The sequence below is a fragment of the Pristiophorus japonicus genome, chromosome 1, assembly GCF_044704955.1.
Source record: "Pristiophorus japonicus isolate sPriJap1 chromosome 1, sPriJap1.hap1, whole genome shotgun sequence".
NCBI lineage: Eukaryota > Metazoa > Chordata > Chondrichthyes > Pristiophoridae > Pristiophorus > Pristiophorus japonicus.
This window is the reverse complement of record NC_091977.1, coordinates 126,722,849-126,741,920: the sequence shown is the minus strand read 5'-3', so window position 1 is coordinate 126,741,920 and position 19,072 is coordinate 126,722,849. Positions and strand designations below refer to the sequence as shown.

The 19,072-nt window shown below is 42.7% G+C and overlaps 1 protein-coding gene across 1 annotated transcript in view; it reads left to right on the top strand.

The window, feature by feature from the left end:
* lmnb1 (lamin B1) overlaps window positions 1–19,072 on the top strand; it is a 62,208-nt gene that overhangs the window by 20,214 nt on the left and 22,922 nt on the right. Inside the window, exons 2-3 of the mRNA XM_070882988.1 lie at window positions 10,929–11,085; window positions 12,438–12,563. Coding sequence (XP_070739089.1) covers window positions 10,929–11,085; window positions 12,438–12,563 — 283 coding nt within the window. The remainder of the gene's footprint in view (window positions 1–10,928; window positions 11,086–12,437; window positions 12,564–19,072) is intronic.

The following is a 19,072-nucleotide window of genomic DNA, read 5'->3' as shown; positions in this document are numbered from 1 at the left end:
TTATTATTGAAATTCCAACAACCATTAAGTTTCCTTTCACTCAGTAATTCTTCCACTCGTGTTTCATTTTTCTTGACACAGAAGCTGGCAGCATATAACCATCCGCTTCAATGCCGGTTTTAACTATTTTTTTCTGTTACCTTTGTAACTGTCGTATAAGCAACTCGTTTTGGTTCTCTAACATCCTTTACTTTTCTTCTTAGAATCATAGAATGGTTACAACACGGAAGAAGGTCATTCAGCCCATTGAGCCTGTGCCAACTCTCGGCTAGTCCCACTCCCCTTTCCCTGTGGCCCTGCAAATATTTTACCTTCAGATACTTATCCAACTCTCTTTTGAAAGATAAAATGGAGTCTGCCTCCACCACCCTTTCAGATAGTGCATTCCAGATCTTAACTACTCGCTGCATTAAAAAGTTTTTTCTTACAATGCCTTTGGTTCTTTAGCCAATCACCTTAAATCTGAGTCCTCTGGTTATCGACCCTTCTGTCAGTGGGAACAGTTTCTCTCTCTCTCTCTCTCTCTCTCTCTCTCTCTCTCTCTCTCTCTCTCTCTCTCTCTCTCTCTCTCTCTCTCTCTCTCCCTCTATTCTATCCAGAACACACTCTCTCTTCCTCAGGTGGCCGAAGGCTGCACTGGAGGCGGTGTTGAATCTCCGCATTAATGTCTGCTTTTGTTGATGAGGCTCCCGAGGTATGGGAAATGGTCCACGTTGTCGAGGGCCGCGACGTGGATCTTGATGACTGGGGGCAGTGCTGTGTGGCGAGGACAGGCTCGTGGGGTACCTTTTTGTCTTAAGGATGTTTAGCGTAAGGCCCGTGCTTTCTTACGCCTCAGTAAAAACATCGACTATAGGAAGAGTGTTCGAAGACCAGGCCCTCAAACCTACCACCAAGCTCATGGTCTGCAGGGCTGTAGTAATACCTGCCCTCCTGTATGGCTGAGGCATGGACGATGTACAGAAGACACCAAGTCGCTGGAGATATATCACCAATCCTGCAAATCCCCTGGGAGGACTGGCGCACCAACATCAGTGTCCTCATCCAAGCTAACATCCCCAGCATTGAAGCCCTGACCACACTCTATCAGTTTCGCTGGGCAGGCCACATAGTTCGCATGCCAGACACGAGACTCCCAAAACAATGCTCTATGCAGAGCTCCATCACGGCAAACGAGCCAAAGGTGGGCAGCGGAAATGTTACAAGGACAACCTCAAAGCCTCCCTGATAAAGTGCGATATCACCACTGATACCTGGGAGTCCTTGGCCAAAGACCGCCCTAAGTGGAGAAAGTGCATCCGGGAAGGCGTTGTGCACTTTCGAGTGTCAACAGCGAGAGCATGAAGAGGTCAAGCGCAGGCACTGAAGGAGCATGTGGCAACCCAGTCCCATCCACCCCTTCCCTCAATGACTGTCTGTCCCACCTGTCACAGGAGTCTGTGGATCTCATATTGGACTGTTCAACCACCAAATAACTCACTTCAGAAGTGGAAGCAAGTCTTCCTCGATTCCGAGGAACTGCCGATGATGATGACTCTATGCAGAACCCTCATGATTTTGAACACCTCTATCAAATCTCTCAATCTTCTCAGACTGGAGTTCTCCTTAGAGCAATCAACTTAACTGAAATCCCTCATCCCTGGAATCATTCTCGTAAATCTTTTCTGCACCTTCTCAAAGGCCTTCACATCCTTCCTAAAAAGTATGGTGCCCAGAATTGGACACAATACTCCAGTTGGGGCCGAACCAGTGTTTTATACAGGTTCTTCATTTCCACACTTTTGTACTCAATACCTCTATTTATGAAGCCCAGGATCCCGTAAGCCTTTTTAACTGCATTCTCAACCTGCCCTGCCACCTTCAATGATTTATGCACACGTGCCCCCAGGTCTCTCTGTTCATGCATCCCCTTTAGGATTGTAACATTTAGTTTATATATCCTCTCCTCATTCTTTCTACCAAAATGCATCACTTCACATCTTTTCTGCATTACATTTCATCTGCCACCCATCTGCCCATTTCACCAGCCTGTCAATGTCTTCCTGAAGTCTATCACTCTTCTTCTCCTCACTGTTTACTACACTTCCAAGTTTTGACATCTGCAAATTTTGAAATTGTGCCCTGTACACCCACGACCAAGTCATTAATATATATCAAGAAATCAGTGGTCCTAGAGCCGACCCCTGGGAAACACCACTGTATCCCTACCTTCCAGTCTGAAAAACAACTGTTCACCACTACTCTGTTTCCTGTCACTTAGCCAATTGTGTATCCAGGCTGCCACGGTCGCTGCCACGGTCACTGCCACTGTTCCATGAATTTCATTTGCTGAGTTCCCAGAACTTGTGCCACTGCTACTGCAGTCCCCACCTGGAGTTGGGTTAGCTTACAGCTTATCGATCACCATTCCTGGTTCCTAGCTGCTGATATTTTTTCCCTCTCTGGTGGTAGTTATCCCTCATATCACTACATTGTGTACAAATGTGGGCTGCATGGTGTAACAATTGCTTGCCTTTATCTAATTTGATTTGGCTCTGGATACATTCTTTCACACATGACTGCTCAAGTGACAGCCAAGTCTATCACACACAACTTCTCAAATTTCTTATCTCCGACTCAAACAACATTGAGGGGGCCTATCATCCTTGCTGAGTTGCCACAATACTGCTGGTAGTTCACAATGTCCTACGCGTCTCAAAGGTTTTCTTTCCTGGCTAGGTGGTCAACCACACAATCATCCCTGTGCTCACTGACCTACATTTGGGTCTCGGTCTGGCAATGCTTCGATTTTAAAAATTCTCATCCTTGTTTTCAAATCCCTCCTTGGCCTCGTCCCTCCCTGTCTCTGTAACCACCTCCAGCCCTACAACCAATGTTCGCACAGCAGTTTGAAGGTCCCGCGCAGGCTGCTTGTCGACTTCTCAATGAAAAAACCACGCATACGCAGAAGTTTGAATGGGCTGCTCTTACACCCTCAAAGTTAGAGTATATTGCCTACAGCCTTCCAAGATCTCTGTGCTCCTCCAATTTTGGCCTCTTGCACTTCCCCTTCACTTCACCATTTGCAGCTGTGCTTTCAGCTGCCTTGGCCCTAAACTCTGGGATTCCCTCCTTTTAACCCTTTTCTCCTTTTAAGATGCTGCTTAAAACCTACTTCTGGCCCAGCTTTTGTAGTAATAACCCTTTGTGTGGCTTGGTGTCAAATTTCACCAGATTCAGACATGGCTTGTCAAATCACAAGATTGAAAATAAGCAAACCAAACCTAGCAACACCTCGATCTTAAGATTCTCATTCTTGTTTTCAAATTCTTCCATGGCCTTGCCTCTCTCTATCTATGTAACTGTCTCCAGCCCAACAACCCTCATCTCTGTGCTCCTCCTGCTCTGGCCTCTTGTGTATCCCCGATTTTAATCGCTCCACCATTGATGGCTGTGCCTTCAACTGCCTGGCCCCAATCTCTGGAATTTCCCCTCTAAGCCTTTCTGCCTCTCTCCTTCTCCCTATCTCTATGACCAAGTTTTTGGTCACCTGTCGCAATATCTCCTTGTGTTGCTTGGCATCAAATTTTGTTTGCTAATGCTCCTGTGAAGCACCGTGGGATGTTTTACTATGTTAAAGATGTATAAATGAAAGTTTAATTCATGCTGTCAGTTGAGTAAAAATATGCTTAAACTGTACAATGCTCTAGATATTCCTGAGTCACCAGGAAAATGTTTATGCCAGTGCAGTGGAGCCACCTGGCTGACTGGGAAAGCCTGAATAAACTGGGGTTCTCTACACTTGGGAGATGATTTTGTAGAGGACCTTCTACAGTATGCAGGATATTAATGGCATGGGCAAGGTCAATCCTGAGCACTGCTTCAAGATCTGCTAGGAAAATAGAACTAGGTTAAAACTGGGGCAAGGGGAATTTAAGGAAAGGTGTTGGGAAGCACATCACGCAGTGATCAACACTTAAAATGGTCTAAAGTAATGGAAGCAAAAATTTGCAGCTCATTTGAATTCTGGGTAATGAGTTGAGATGGACTGGATGGCCTCTTGGATTAATTTTTGGGTTGCCTATTTAGGTATATTCTGACAAAACATGTGGACACGCAGACTGCTGATCACAAATAGGAAGGAAGTGGGGTTTGTTTGGTTCATTCAGAAGTTGATTGGAGATCTTTGGGCTAATGGTTAATTTTCATTTTTGGAATAATGTTTCAAGAAGGATGGGAGCAAGTTGTACATGGGTGAGTGTCGTACGGAAAACCATTCGGGGGGAAAAAAATTGCATTGAATTATACAACACTTTGCACCATTCTTGCAGAACATGACACACAGGCTATTGGGCAATGTGCATTGCCTAGCCACAGTAATGCAGCTTGTTGAATGTTTTTTTTACAAGATGGTGCTTGCTAAAGATTTTAAGCCATCAAATAAGTCTTAATATAATGCTTTAACAGATACTTGTTTTTTGTGTATTTGTCACTTCTTATTGTGATTTCCATCTTGTAATCTGTCTCCCTATTGGAAACATAATATTTGAAAACTGACAATTAAATTTTTGATGCAGCTGAATTTTGTCATCTGTAGTGAAACATTGATTCTTTTCATACAAAGTTCTTGGATGTGGAAGTAGAGAAGGATTAGTCCTAATGCATTTAATTTTAATCCAGTAGATGAGTTTCAATTATGGGCATATTTATACGTGACTCTCTTTTCCTTTACAACTATCCTTTTTTAATAAGGCAACTGCCCAATTGCTGATTCCAGTTTCAGATCACGTGGCATACAAAATTCTAGTAATCTAAATTTAATATATATTTCAGTTCTGATAAAAGGTCATCAACCTGAAAGTTAACTCTGTTTCTCTCTCCACAGATGCTGCCTGACCTGCTAAGAATTTGCAGCATTTTCTGTTTTACTTCATTTTATATTATTCCTTTTCAAATACTTATGCAATTCAAATGTTAGTTCACATTTCCACAGTCATTCTTTTGGGCTCTGAGTATATAGAATCATGGGTTATATTGGCCCCAAGTTTCCACATGATTTGCTCCTGATTTTTAGGAGCAACTGGTGTAGAACGGAGTATTTTTGAAATCGGAATTCTCGTCATTTAGTTTGCTCCAGTTCTAGTCAGTTAGAACAGTTTCACTTTGGAACAGAATTTTTTTTTCAAAAGGTGGCGTGTCCGGCCACTTACGACTGTTTTTTCACTGACCACTTTGAACTTACTCCAAACTAACTTAGAATGGAATAAGTGAAGATTTTTGTACGCTCGAAAAACGTTGTCTACACTTTAGAAAATCAGGCGTAGGTTACAAATCAGGCGTAGGGAATGGGGGGTTTTAAAGGGAAGTTTACAAACATTAAACACTTCAGTTTTACAAATAAAGAGCCATCAAAAATAAATGATAAATACATCAATAAATCAACCAATAAATCAATCAAAAAAAATTAATAAATTAAAAAAGAATCAATAAATAAAACATTTTCTACTTACCGACTGCAGCACCGGGAGCCCTCCAACAGCGTGCTGGGATGCCCCCCCCCCCCCCCCCCCCCCCCCCCCAGTGTGTCTGTGTGTCTCTCATTCTCTGTCTGTCAGTGTCTGTTTCTGACAGTGAGGGGGGAGCAGAGGGAGAGAGAGAGGGAGGGGGGGGGAAGGAGATGATTGGGGGGTGGGGGAGAAAGGAGAGGGGGGGGAAGGAGATGATAGGGGGAGGGGGAGGGGGAGGGAGGCTGAACGGGCCGACCCGAGACTTCGGGCAGGGCCTTTACAGGTAGGTGGCGTCGGGTCGGGGTGAGGGAGGTCAGGTCGGATCCAGTCCGGGGAGGGGGGGGGTCGGGACCGGAGGCTGGGAGCGGGAGTCGGGTCAGGTCCGGAGGGGGGGGCGGGGGCGGGGGGGGGAGGGAGCGGGAGTCGGGTCGGTGTTGGGTCCGGTCTGGAAGCGGGAGTCGGGTCGGGAGGAAGCAGGAGCTGGGTGTGGGAGGAGCCTTATTCACGCAGCCCCAGTGAGGCCATTCAGCCAGGGCTAGGGGCTGCGTGCTTCGGGCCCCTCCCACACAGTTTCGGGCGCCTGGAGCTACTGCACTTGCGCGCCTACTGTAGCGCATGTGCAGAGGTCCCGGCACTGTGTTCAGCGGCAGGGACCTGGCTCCGCCCCCTACAGCTCGTGCTGCGCTGCGCCGAGGGCCAGAGGACCTGCAGGGAGGTGGAGAATCTGGAGGTTTTTTTTAGGCGCACTTTGTGGCACGAAAAATGGGCGTCCAGGTTGGGACTGTGCCGTTCTAGTCGCGGCTTGAAACTTGGGTCCATTGTGCTGTGATTCACCAATATGGATTGTGTTGCACATCCATAATGCCATTTGTTTCATGATTCTTTAGAGGTATTAGAGGTGACTTCATCCCACCAGTTTTTGGATTTGAATTTGGGTGTCTGATTATCAAAGGAGGGTGTGGTAATCCTCTACCACTCATTTTCTCCATTTTTATAACTTATTTCATTGTAGGAACAATGATGCTGAATTCTATAACTTTCTAAATTGAACCCTAATTTGAGAGTCAAATTTTTCTGATTTTGTTTGTTTACCTCTTCTTTTTTTTTATACAACTGTTGGCCACAGATCTAATGTGCACATAGCAATTTATCACTAAATATGCAGTTTCTTCAAATTAAAGATGGGAATGTTCATTCTGAAATCTGCTTTAGTGAGAAGGAGGAACTGAAGGATATTCTTAGGTGGGAAATTGATGGGATTGAAAGCCGATAAATCCCAAGGGCCTGATAGTCTACATCCCAGAGTATTTAAGGAAGTGGCCCTAGAAATAGTGGATGCATTGGTAATTTTCCAACAGTATCGACTCTGGATCAGTTCCTATGGACTGGAGGGTAGCTAATGTAACACCACTTTTTTAAAAAGGAGGGAGAGAGAAAACGGGTAATTATAGGTGGGGAAAATGTTGGAATCAATCATTAAGGATGAAATAGCAGCGCATTTGGAGACCAGTGATAGGATTGGTCCAAGTCAGCATGGATTTATGAAAGGGAAATCCTGCTTGACAAATCTTGTGGAATTTTTTGAGGATGTAATTAGTAGAGTGGACAAGGGAGAACCAGTGGATGTGGTGTATTTGGACTTTCAAAAGGCTTTTGACAAGGTCCTACACAGAGGATTGGTGTGCAAAATCAAAGCACATGTTATTGGGAGTAATGTACTGACGTGGAAAGAGAACTGGTTGGCAGACAGGAAGTAGAGAGTCGGGATTAACTGGTCCTTTACAGAATGGCATGCAGTGACAAGTGGAGTGCCGCAGGATTCAGTGCTGGAACCCCAGCTATTTACAATATAAATGATTTAGATGATGGAATTGAGTGTAATATCACCAAGTTTGCGGATGACACTAAACTTGGTGGCGGTGTGAGCTGTGAGGAAGACACTAAGAGGCTGCAGGATGACTTGGACAGGTTAGGCGAGTGGGCAAATACATGGCAGATGCAGTATAATGTGGATAAATGTGAGGTTATCCATTTTGGGGGCAAAAACACGAAGGCAGAATATTTTCTGAATGGTGGCAGATTAGGAAAAGGGGAGGTGCAGCGAGACCTGGGTGTCATGGTTCATCAGTCCTTGAAAGTTGGCATGCAGGTACAGCAGGCGGTGAAGAAGGCAAATGGTATGTTGGCCTTCATAGCAAGAGAATTTGAGTATAGGAGCAGGGAAGTCTTGCTGCAGTTGTACAGGGCCTTAGTTGAGGCCCCACCTGGAATATTGTGTTCAGTTTTGGTCTCCTAATCTGAGGAAGGACGTTCTTGCTATTGGGGGAGTGCAGCGGAGGTTCACCAGACTGATTCCAGGGATGGCTGGATTGACATATGAGGAGAGACTGGATCAACTGGGCCTTTATACACTGGAGCTTAGAAGGATGAGAGGGGATCTCATAGAAACATAGAAGATTCTGACGGGACTGGACAGGCTAGATGCGGGAAGAATGTTCCTGATGTTGGGGAAGTCCAGAACCAGGGGACACAGTCTTAGGATAAGGGGTAGGTTGTTTAGGACTGAGATGAGGAGAAACTTCTTCACGCAGAGAGTTGTTAACCTGTGGAATTCCCTGCCGCAGAGTTGTTGATGCCAGTTCATTGGATATATTCAAGAAGGAGTTAGATATGGCCCTTATGGCTAAAGGGATCAAGGGTATGGAGAGAAAGCAGGAAAGGGGTACTGAAGGAATGATCAGCCATGATCTTATTGAATGATGGTGCAGGCTCGAAGGGCCGAATGGCCAACTCCTGCACCTATTTTCTATGTTTACACTTGAGGCGACCAGTGTCGTACTTTTTTTTTATAGTTACTCCTGCTTACAGTTGAGGATTCCTTTCCAGTTACTCTGTTTTCAGTATGTTTAAAACAATGCCATATCTTGCAAGATCACATAGAAATGTGTCAATGTATATTTCCAAAAGAGCAGTACAAACTGACCCTGCAGGCAGATATCCAGCAGCAAGAGAACATCTTGCCATTAATTCATAACCTCCCTACAACTAGTGCAAAGTGTACTGCTTTTTAAAATCTTTCCTAGTGGAAAATAGTAGACCATCCCAATTCTTTTCCATTCAAACAAGCTGACTGGAATTGGGAAAGCATGCAAAATGGAATTTTAATGGCAGCTATTTGCTTGCACTTTTGCTAAAATGCTGTCCATACTGCAGTGGCAGGCTCAGTATAAACCCAACAATATTCTGATGTCTCTTCCTATGTGAAATTAACTTGCCTGTCTTTAATTGGTTAGTAAGAATAGAAAAGTCATGCTATAGAAATCCAAATTAATATACCAATATTGATGATTAAAGATGGACTTTGAGATCTTTAACCAAAATTCCCTGGATTATGGGAGGTCCCAGCAGATTGGAAAACTGCAAATGTAACGTCCCTATTTTAAAAAAGGAGGCAGACAAAAAGCAGGAAACTATAGACCAGTTAGCTGGACATCTGTGGTTGGGAAAATGTTGGAGTCCATTATCAAAGAATCAATAGCGGGACATTTGGAAAAGTAATATTCGGTCAGGCAGAGTCCGCATGGATTTATAAAGGGGAAGTCATGTTTGACACATTTGCTGGAGTTCTTTGAAGATGTAACGAACAGGATGGATAAAGGGGAACCTGTGGATGTGGTGTATTTGGACTCTAGAAGGCATTTGACAAGGTGCCACATAAAAGGTTACTGCACAAGATAAAAGTTCACTGTGTTGGGGGTAATATATTAGCACGGATAGAGGCTTGGCTAACTAACAGAAAACAGAGTGTCGGGATAAATGGTTAATTCTCTGGTTGGCAACCCGTAACTAGTGGGGTGCTGCAGGGATCAGTGCTGGGACCCCAACTATTTACAATCTATATTAACGACTTGGAAGAAGGGACTGAGTGTAATGTGGTCAAGTTTGCAGACGATACAAAGATGGGAGGAAAAGCAATGTGTGAGGAGGACACAGACAGGCTAAGTGAGTGGGTAAAAATTTGACACATGGAGTATAATGTTGGAAAGTGTGAGGTCATGCACTTTGGCAGAAAAAAAATCAAAGAGCAAGTTATTATTTAAATGGAGAAAGATTGCAAAGTGTCGCAGTGCAGCGGGACCTGGGGGTACTTGTGCATGAAACACAAGGTTAGTATGCAGGTACAGCAAATGATCAGTAAGGCCAATGGTACCTTGGCCTTTATTGCAAAGGAGATGGAGTATAAAAGCAGGGAAGTATTGCTACAGCTATATAAGATATTGGTGAGGCCACACCTGGAATAGTGCATGCAGTTTTGGTTTCCATATTTATGAAAGAATATACTTGCTTTGGAGGCATTTCAGAGAAGGTTCACTAAGTTGATTCTGGGAATGAGGAGGTTGACTTATGAGAAAAAGTTGAGTAGGTTGGTCCTCTACTCATTGGAATTCAGAAGAATGAGAGGTGATCGTATCGAAACGTAAAAGATGAGGGGGCTTGATCAGGTGGATGCAGAGAGGATGTTTCCACTGATCGGGGAGGCTTCCATCATGGATCTCTGGTGCCCCTTTAATTATCTGGTTAAATCCATGTACACAACCCCTAGATTAACAAAAATCTTCCATTTGCAGCTGTTGTATTAGATGAAATTGTACAGTTTAATTAAAAATTAATGTAGCATTTAAAATATAGCCATTTTGAACAATTGAATTCTTAGTTAAGACTTGCTTTCTCTGCTTCAGGATGTGTACGCTTCATGAGTTTGTGATTTGGCTTTAAGTCCAATTGAATTTATTCACTAAGTTGGCACTAAATGGTGAAGCAAGTACAAAAACGATGTGGTTTTCACATTCACATTACTTCAATTCTCTTTGCGTAAGAATGTACTTCCTGTGTGTGTGTGTGTGTTTTTCTCCATTCTCCTGTATTTGGAAATATACTATTTTATCGAAGAAGCATTTTGTTATCTATATAATTTTTGTTACTGAAACTTGAGCAAAATATCTCCCAACACATGCATTTTTAATACTTTGCATTACAAGTAAATTGTTGAATTAAAAATGTACAAGGTGAAATTGAAGCATGTGGCTTCAGATCAGCCATGATCTTCTTGAATGGTGGAGCAGGCTCAAGGGACCAAATGGCCTAATCCTGCTCTTATTTCTTATTTTGATGTTTTGGTTCTATCGGTGCCAGGAATAGAGTAAAGCTAGGCACAGTTTTTGAAAACTCTTATCTTGCCATTGATTAGTCCTCCCTTTTTTTTATATAAGATGTGACTTTATTCCACAACGTACATAAATGATTTAAGGCAACAGCATTGCAGCCAATGTCCAATTGCTGATTCACTTATTTCTAATATCTGTAACCAAGCACTAGTTCTAGCTTTTGGTTAACTAGGAGGAAGGAAATTGAAGTTTGAATCTTTCTCTCATCTTCCAACAGATTCACCAAGAAAGAATCTGATCTACATGGGGCCCAGCTTCATATTAAAGATCTTGAAACTGCACTTCATTCCAAGGAGGCTAGCCTTGCCACTGCACTGGGGGGAAAGGACACCCTTGAAGAAGAAGTTGAGGATTTGCAGTCTCTTCTTTCAAAGGTAGCATTGTGGTCTCCAAACAGTTGGACTGGAAAATCCTTGCATTCTACCAGGCTGAAATTTTACTTTGTCAAATCTTGTTTGGAAAAGTGCCATTGCTTCCTACTTTACTCTTGGAGATTTATTTTTCTGAAAGCTACAATGTCTCTTAATTTTTTTCCTCTTCATTTAGATATCAAGACCAGTGCTTTGCATTTGTTCATAAGATAATGTTCTGTAGTGCTCTCCTGCAGCACCTTTTTCCATCCAATTTCTTGTCTGTGGGTTGCATTGCAATGTAGCATGGAAGCCAGATATAATGTTTCAATGTAGGTTTCTATTAAGATGCATATATCACAAGTTAACATTGAATGTAATTGGACTGAGTTTTGAGGGTTGGATTGTCAAGACCTGGAGGCTACAGGTTGGAAACCTTTCTTGTGTTGAGTTTATTGCATCCAGTTTTATATGCAATCTATATACAGGTACAGGGTCGAGAATCAAGAAGCCTCGGGACTGAGGCCGCTCCAGATTCTGTCTATTTTTGGCCTTCGGATCATCATCATGTCCTGAATTGAGAAATGGAGGAAAGAAATGGGGACCAGGGAGGAGGTCAGGCCACCGAGACAGGGTGGTCCAGATTTTGGAACATTTGGGGTTTTATTCAACGTGCTCGATACCATCCCTTTGCTAAGTGTTTGTTTAATATATCTTCACAAACCAGTGTTTAACGTGCCCATCATCCCCTCAATATTATTTTGGTACTGGGATAGCTATGTAGAATATTAAGAAACAAACAATAGTCCTTAATTTTCAATATTTGGTCATTACTTCTTAATCATTGTTCTGGTGAGCTTAGTACATAGTCCTCCTGTATTAAAATATAATTGTTAAAGGAGAAGTAAGCATAAGGAGTCCCTCATCCTAGAAGTCCACTCTGCATTGAATAACCTCCTTCTGTGCTGTGTCTTCAGATTCTCTGTTAGAACAATCCAAAAGTAATCCAGCTCCTGTACTCTTCTCCGTAGCATTGTGTCATCCTTTATATTGTTCCTTAAAAGATGCAGTATCATCTGCATCCTGCAATCCCTGTAATACAATATTCCATGCCCCAATAAGTTTCTGCATAAAGAAGTTTGTGCTAACTTCTCTTGCCGTTCTCTTAAGACATTGGAAGTAATGACTGCTGCTTGCAAAAAAAACTTGTCATCAATAAACATGGATGCATACCTATCATCTGCAAATATATTGCAAAAATAAACTTGTAATTTTTTTTGAACAGACTAATTATGTACATGAGTAATGTATTTTTTAAATTTTAAGGTACGAATTGAAAACTTGAAAATTATAAAATTAAAATCTCTTTCATGCAGTTGGAAGTTTCCTTATCTGCTGTGAAGAAACAACTAGAAGAAGAGACCCTCTTGAGAGTCGACCTTGAGAATCGGTGTCAGAGCTTCACAGAGGAACTGGAGTTCAGAAAGAATGTATATGAAGAGGTAAGAATGTGCTCTTAAATGTAATGCCATGTTAATTGCAGCTCATAGTTTCTAATTACAGGAAAACAATTCAGTGAGAGATATAGGAGGAGAAATGGACACTCACACTTATTTTTGGGGGGTGAGAAAGTAAAAGATTTGGGAAACCAGTTTCGATCTCTCCCAATTTCCCCCAGAAGTGCACCAACTGATAAATTGGAAGCCAAGGACTTCCAAGTGTGCAGGGTGCCTGCCTGAAACAGGTGTTTGGTGCCATAAATATGCAAATCAAGATCCTAATGCTGTTGTTGGGATCCTGATGCGAAATTAGTCATACCAAGGTGTTGCCCAGTTGTTCTGAATCTTTAGCAGCCTAATGGGCAGTTTAAAGCAAGGCTGCCCACAGAAAGATGAAGAGGTAACTTTTTAAAATAGTTTCATTCCTATGGAACGAGTAGGAAATCACTATGGCTGTTGCCAGTCCAAGCTCACCCTTGTCTGCATTGCCTCCATAATGTAAATTTTTATAGAATAAATGTACCTAAAATATTGGATCCAAGTGTAGCACGGTTACCTTGGGGGGGGGGGGGGAAATCCTGTACTATAAAGTCAATCTATCACTTTTTGAATGAACTATGGTGGAGACCATTTTAGGAAATGGTTTTGGCCTCAGCATCAGCCACTTCTTAAAACTCAATCTGTATATAAAAATGTTTTGCATTTTTTTAAAAATTGCACATCAGAGGACTTACTCGCCTGATTTGGAGCATGTCAAGTTAATTTTGAACTTTACTTAGGCAGTAAATGCTAAATGCTGGTCCTTTTGAATATTACTGGGGTTTGGAATTTAAATGCAATTTGGTATTATGGCAGTCATCTTTCTAAAATGGTTGGTTGTAATTACCATATGATACTCCTAAAGCTACCCTCTACCATATGTCACGAGATCAGGGAAATGTTTAATTATTGTAGTCTGCTACAATAGCTTGCACATCTCACATGGAAGAATATCTGAGCATTTTACAGGGGGAAAGCGTGGGAAACCTAATGGGTTAGGGGAGTTTAAGGGGGTGAAAGGGAAAGAGGCAAAATAGTTTTGAAAGAGTAAATATGAGCTTAGTGGTTGAAATGTTGACATCAGCAGAAAGGGCAAAGAAGAGCAGGAATGGTGTCGGATGCATAACAGGTGTGGGCTTGGGACAATTGGAGAAGATTTACATGGCTAAGGCGGTGAGACTGAGAAGGGTGAGACCAAGGAGAGGGTTGAGGATGAGCAAACTTGAAGTTAATCTCTCAGGTGTTGAGTCAGTGGAGGTTGCAAAAAAATAATATGCAGGTACTAGGTCCCTTGTTTTTTGTGGTGTGTGTGTGCATATATTTTTCTATATATTTATCAATAATTTAGACTTGAATGTAGGGGGTATGATTAAGAACTTTGTAGATGATACTAAAATCGGCTGTGTGGCTGATAATGAAGGGGAAAGCTCTAAACTGCAGGAAGATATCCATGAACTGGTCAGGTGGGCAGAACAATAGCAAATGGAATTCAATCCGGAGATGTGTGTGGTAATGTATTTGGCGAGGGCTAACAAAGCAAGGGAATACACAGTAAATGTTCTTCAACATTGGCAGTCCCTCGAAATCGAGGAACATAAGAAAAATAGGAACAGGAGTAGGCCATACTGCCCCCCGAGCCGGCTCCGCCATTCAATAAGATCATAGCTGATCTGATCATGGAATCCGCTCCTCTTCCCCGCCTGCTCCCCATAAGCCCTTGTCGTTTAAGAAACACTCTATTTCTGTCTTAAATTTATTCAGTGTCCCAGCTTCCACAGCTGAGGCAGCAAATTCCACAGATTTACAACCCTCAGAAGGAATTTCTCCTCATTTCTGTTTTAAATGAGCGGACCCTTTATTCTAAGATCATGCCCTCTAGTTCTAGTTCTTTCCCCGCCCCCCCCCCTCCCCCTCATCAGTGGAAACATTCTCTCTGCATCCACCTTGTCAAGCCCCCTCGTAATCTTATACATTTCGATAAGATCACCTCTTATTCTTCTGAATTCCAATGAGTAGAGGCCTAACCTGCTCAACCTTTCCTCATAAGTCAACCCCCTCATCCCCAGAATCAACCTAGTGAACCTTCTCTGAACTGCCTCCAAAGCAAGTATATCCTTTCCTAAATATGGAAACCAAAACTGCACGCAGTATTCCAGGTGTGGTCTTACCAATACCTTATATAGCTGTAGCAAGACTTCCCTGCTTTTATACTCCATCCCCTTTACAATAAAGGCCAAGATACCATTGGCCTTCCTGATCACTTGCTGTACCTGCATACTATCCTTTGTGTTTCATGCACAAGTACCCCCAGGTCCCGCTGTACTGCAGCACTTTGCAATCTTTCTCCATTTAAATAATTGTGAAGACTTGCTTCCACTCTTTAAAAAAAAAAAATGAGTTCTTAGGTGACTGAACAGTCCAATACGGGAATTACAGTTTCTATCACAGGTGGGACGGACAGTTGTGGAAGGAAAGGGTGGGTGGGACTAGTTTGCCGCACGCTCCTTCCGCTGCCTGCGCCTGGTTTCTGCATGCTCTCGGCGATGAGTCCTCCCAGATGCACTTCCTCCACTTAGGGCGGTCTTTGGCCAGGGACTCCCAGGTGTCAGTAGGGATGTTGCACTTTATCAGGGAGGCTTTGAGATTGTCGAGGAATACGGGTACCTTGGAGTGCATGTCCACAGTACCCTGAAGGGTAGCAGGCCAGGTAGATAAGGTGGTTAAGAAGGCATATGGGATACTTGCCTTTATTAGCCAAGGCATAGAATACAAAAGCAGGGAGGTTATGCTTGAACTGTATAAAATACTAGTTAGGCCACAGCAAAAGTACTGTCTGCAGTTCTGGTCACCACATTATAGGAAAGATGCGATTGCACTAGAGGGTACAGATGAGATTTATGAAGATGTTGCCTGGACTGGAGAATTTTAGCTATGCAGAAAGGTTGGATAGGCTGGGGTGGTTTTCTTTGGAACAAAGGAGGCTGAGGGTAGACCTTACTCAGATGTATAAAATAATGAGGGGCCTAGATAGATTGCAGAGGGATAAACAATTAGGGGGCATCGATTTAAAGTAATTGGAGGTTTAGAAGGGATTTGAGGGGTAGTTTTTTCACCCAGAGGGTGGCGTGGGGTCTGGAATTGTCTGTCTTTGAAAGGATGGTAGAGGCAGAAATCCTCACCACATTTTAAAAAGTATTTGGATGTGCACTTGAAGTGCCATAACCAACAGGATTACGGACCAATAGATGGAAAGTGGGAATGAGATGGATAGCTTTGTCAGCTGGCGTGGACACGATGGGCTGAAATGGCCTTGTTCTGTGTTGTAACATTCTATGATTCTATGAACAGAGTTCTAGATTAATTGAAGTTTGTGGAGGAGGGAAAATCAAGGAATGCCTTTGAGGGTATGAGCAATCAATCCTTAAACCAGATCAGCTGCCAGTTTAGGGGAATAAATGCTCAAAGGTGCTTGAGAAAAGAGAGAAAACAAAGACTGTATGTCTTCGAGATATGGACGGAGAAGCTGGAGTCACGTGAGCCTGAACAATCAATCACTATACAATATTCTCATTGATAGTAATGGGAACTCCAATTTTAAGAGTTCCCATTGCTATCAATGAGAATAATCCCATAAACACCAGAGAATTAAAAAAAAACTAGCATATTTGAAATTAAAGTTCATTAAATATTTTAGAAGAAAAACATTTTTTTATTTTTATTTTTGCTTTTTAATAGGGTTTAAAATAAACTTGCCTTAATGGACAGGGTTTTTAACTATAAAAATGTGTATTTAGATTAAATTTTTATGTTTTAAAACTCTAACGCAAGTAAAAGTAGACTCTGCGCCTGCTTTTACCAGGCATAAAAGTTTCGCGAACATTTGCTGGGCAAATAGTTTAATCTCACCCGCACGAATGTCCTTGCTGCGGGGATGTGAAAGATCTGTCGAGATATCTTGACCGATTGGAAAAGCTGGTTTTCAGCGCATTTGCATTGCGTGCCGAAAACCGGCTTTTGTGAGGCCTCGCCGGGCCCATATGGACCCAGCGAGGCCAGGATTTCATGCCCATTAAGTTGGGAAAGTTCTGGTACATTTTGATTTGATACACTAATGAAACAGCACATTGCTGCTTGTAGAGTTGAGGTTGGTGCTGGAGATATAGAGCTGGATGTTGTCAGCATAGATCTAACTCATTCCTAAAGATAATGCTGCTTAGGGACAGCATATAGATGATAAGTTGGAGGCCAATAATAGCTCTCAAGCTAACCTTGTAAGGGGTGGGATGAGAAGTCATTGCAGGAGATGTGTTGCTTTTGATGAAATAGGTATAATTGGAGTGAGATTTCCAGAGGTGACCTGGAAGAGAGATTGGAGTAGGTTGTAGTTATCGACAATATTGAATACCAGAGAGGCGGAGGAAAACTGGGGGGTAAGGCAGCACAATCACAGTTGTAGAGGATGCCACTGGTGACATTGACTAGGGCAATCTTGCTGGTGTGGGCAGGGTGGAAACCAGATGAGAGATCAGAAAAAGGGAGAATTGTACAGCTGGGTGGCAGTGAAATGATTGAATGCCTTCAAGAGGAAGAATTTGAAATGGGGAGATTGAGGTGAGATTTTCAAGGAATGGGTGATGACCACAGTTTTAAGGATCACTTTTCCTGGCAATTCTGTTGGAGTTAGTGGGAATCTGGCAACCCTCAAGGAATTTCAGGGCCTATAATGTTTAGAAATTAATTGGAAAAATATTTGAAAATTAATAGGATACGAGACAAGAGATGTTAACAAATATGATGTGATTGGGATTATGGAGACGTGGCTTCAGGATGATCAGGGCTGGGAACTCAACATCCAGGGATATTCAACATTCAGGAAGGATAGAATAAAAGGAAAAGGAGGTGGGGTAGCATTGCTGGTTAAAGAGGAGATTAATGCAATAGTTAGGAAAGACATTAGCTTGGATGATGTGGAATCTATATGGGTAGAGCTGCAGAACACCAAAGGGCAAAAAACATTAGTGGGAGTTGTGTACAGACCTCCAAACAGTAGTAGTGATGTTGGGGAGGGCATCAAACAGGAAATTAGGGGTGCATGCAATAAAGGTGCAGCAGTTATAATGGGTGACTTTAATATGCACATAGATTGGGCTAGCCAAACTGGAAGCAATACGGTGGAGGAGGATTTCCTGGAGTGCATAAGGGATGGTTTTCTAGACCAATATGTCGAGGAACCAACTAGAGGGGAGGCCATCTTAGACTGGGTGTTGTGTAATGAGAGAGGATTAATTAGCAATCTCATTTTGTGAGGCCCCTTGGGGAAGAGTGACCATAATATGGTGGAATTCTGCATTAGGATGGAGAATGAAACAGTTAATTCAGAGACCATGGTCCAGAACTTAAAGAAGGGTAACTTTGAAGGTATGAGGCGTGAATTGGCTAGGATAGATTGGCGAATGATACTTAAGGGGTTGACTGTGGATGGGCAATGGCAGACATTTAGAGACCGCATGGATGAACTACAATTGTACATTCCTGTCTGGCGTAAAAATAAAAAAGGGAAGGTGGCTCAACCGTGGCTATCAAGGGAAATCAGGGATAGTATTAAAACCAAGGAAGTGGCATACAAATTGGCCAGAAATAGCAGCGAACCCAGGGACTGGGAGAAATTTAGAACTCAGCAGAGGAGGACAAAGGGTTTGATTAGGGCAGGGAAAATGGAGTACGAGAAGAAGCTTGCAGGGAACATTAAGGCGGATTGCAAAAGTTTCTATAGGTATGTAAAGAGAAAAAGGTTAGTGAAGACAAACGTAGGTCCCCTGCAGTTAGAATCAGGGGAAGTCATAACGGGGAACAAAGAAATGGCAGACCAATTGAACAAGTACTTTGGTTCGGTATTCACTAAGGAGGACATAAACAACCTTCCGGATATAAAAGGGGTCAGAGGGTCTAGTAAGGAGGAGGAACTGAGGGAGATCCTTATTAGTCGGGAAATTGTGTTGGGAAAATTGATGGGATTGAAGGCCGATAAATCCCCAGGGCCTGATGGACTGCATCCCAGAGTACTTAAGGAGGTGGCCTTGGAAATAGCAGATGCATTGACAGTCATTTTCCAACATTCCATTGACTCTGGATCAGTTCCTATCGAGTGGAGGGTAGCCAATGTAACCCCACTTTTTTTAAAAAAAGGAGGGAGAGAGAAAACGGAATTATAGACCGGTCAGCCTGACCTCAGTAGTGGGTAAAATGATGGAATCAATTATTAAGGATGTCATAGCAGTGCATTTGGAAAAAGGTGACATGATATGTCCAAGTCAGCATGGATTTGTGAAAGGGAAATCATGCTTGACAAATCTTCTGGAATTTTTTGAGGATGTTTCCAGTAAAGTGGACAAGGGAGAACCAGTTGATGTGGTATATTTGGACTTTCAGAAGGCTTTCGACAAGGTCCCACACAAGAGATTAATGTGCAATGT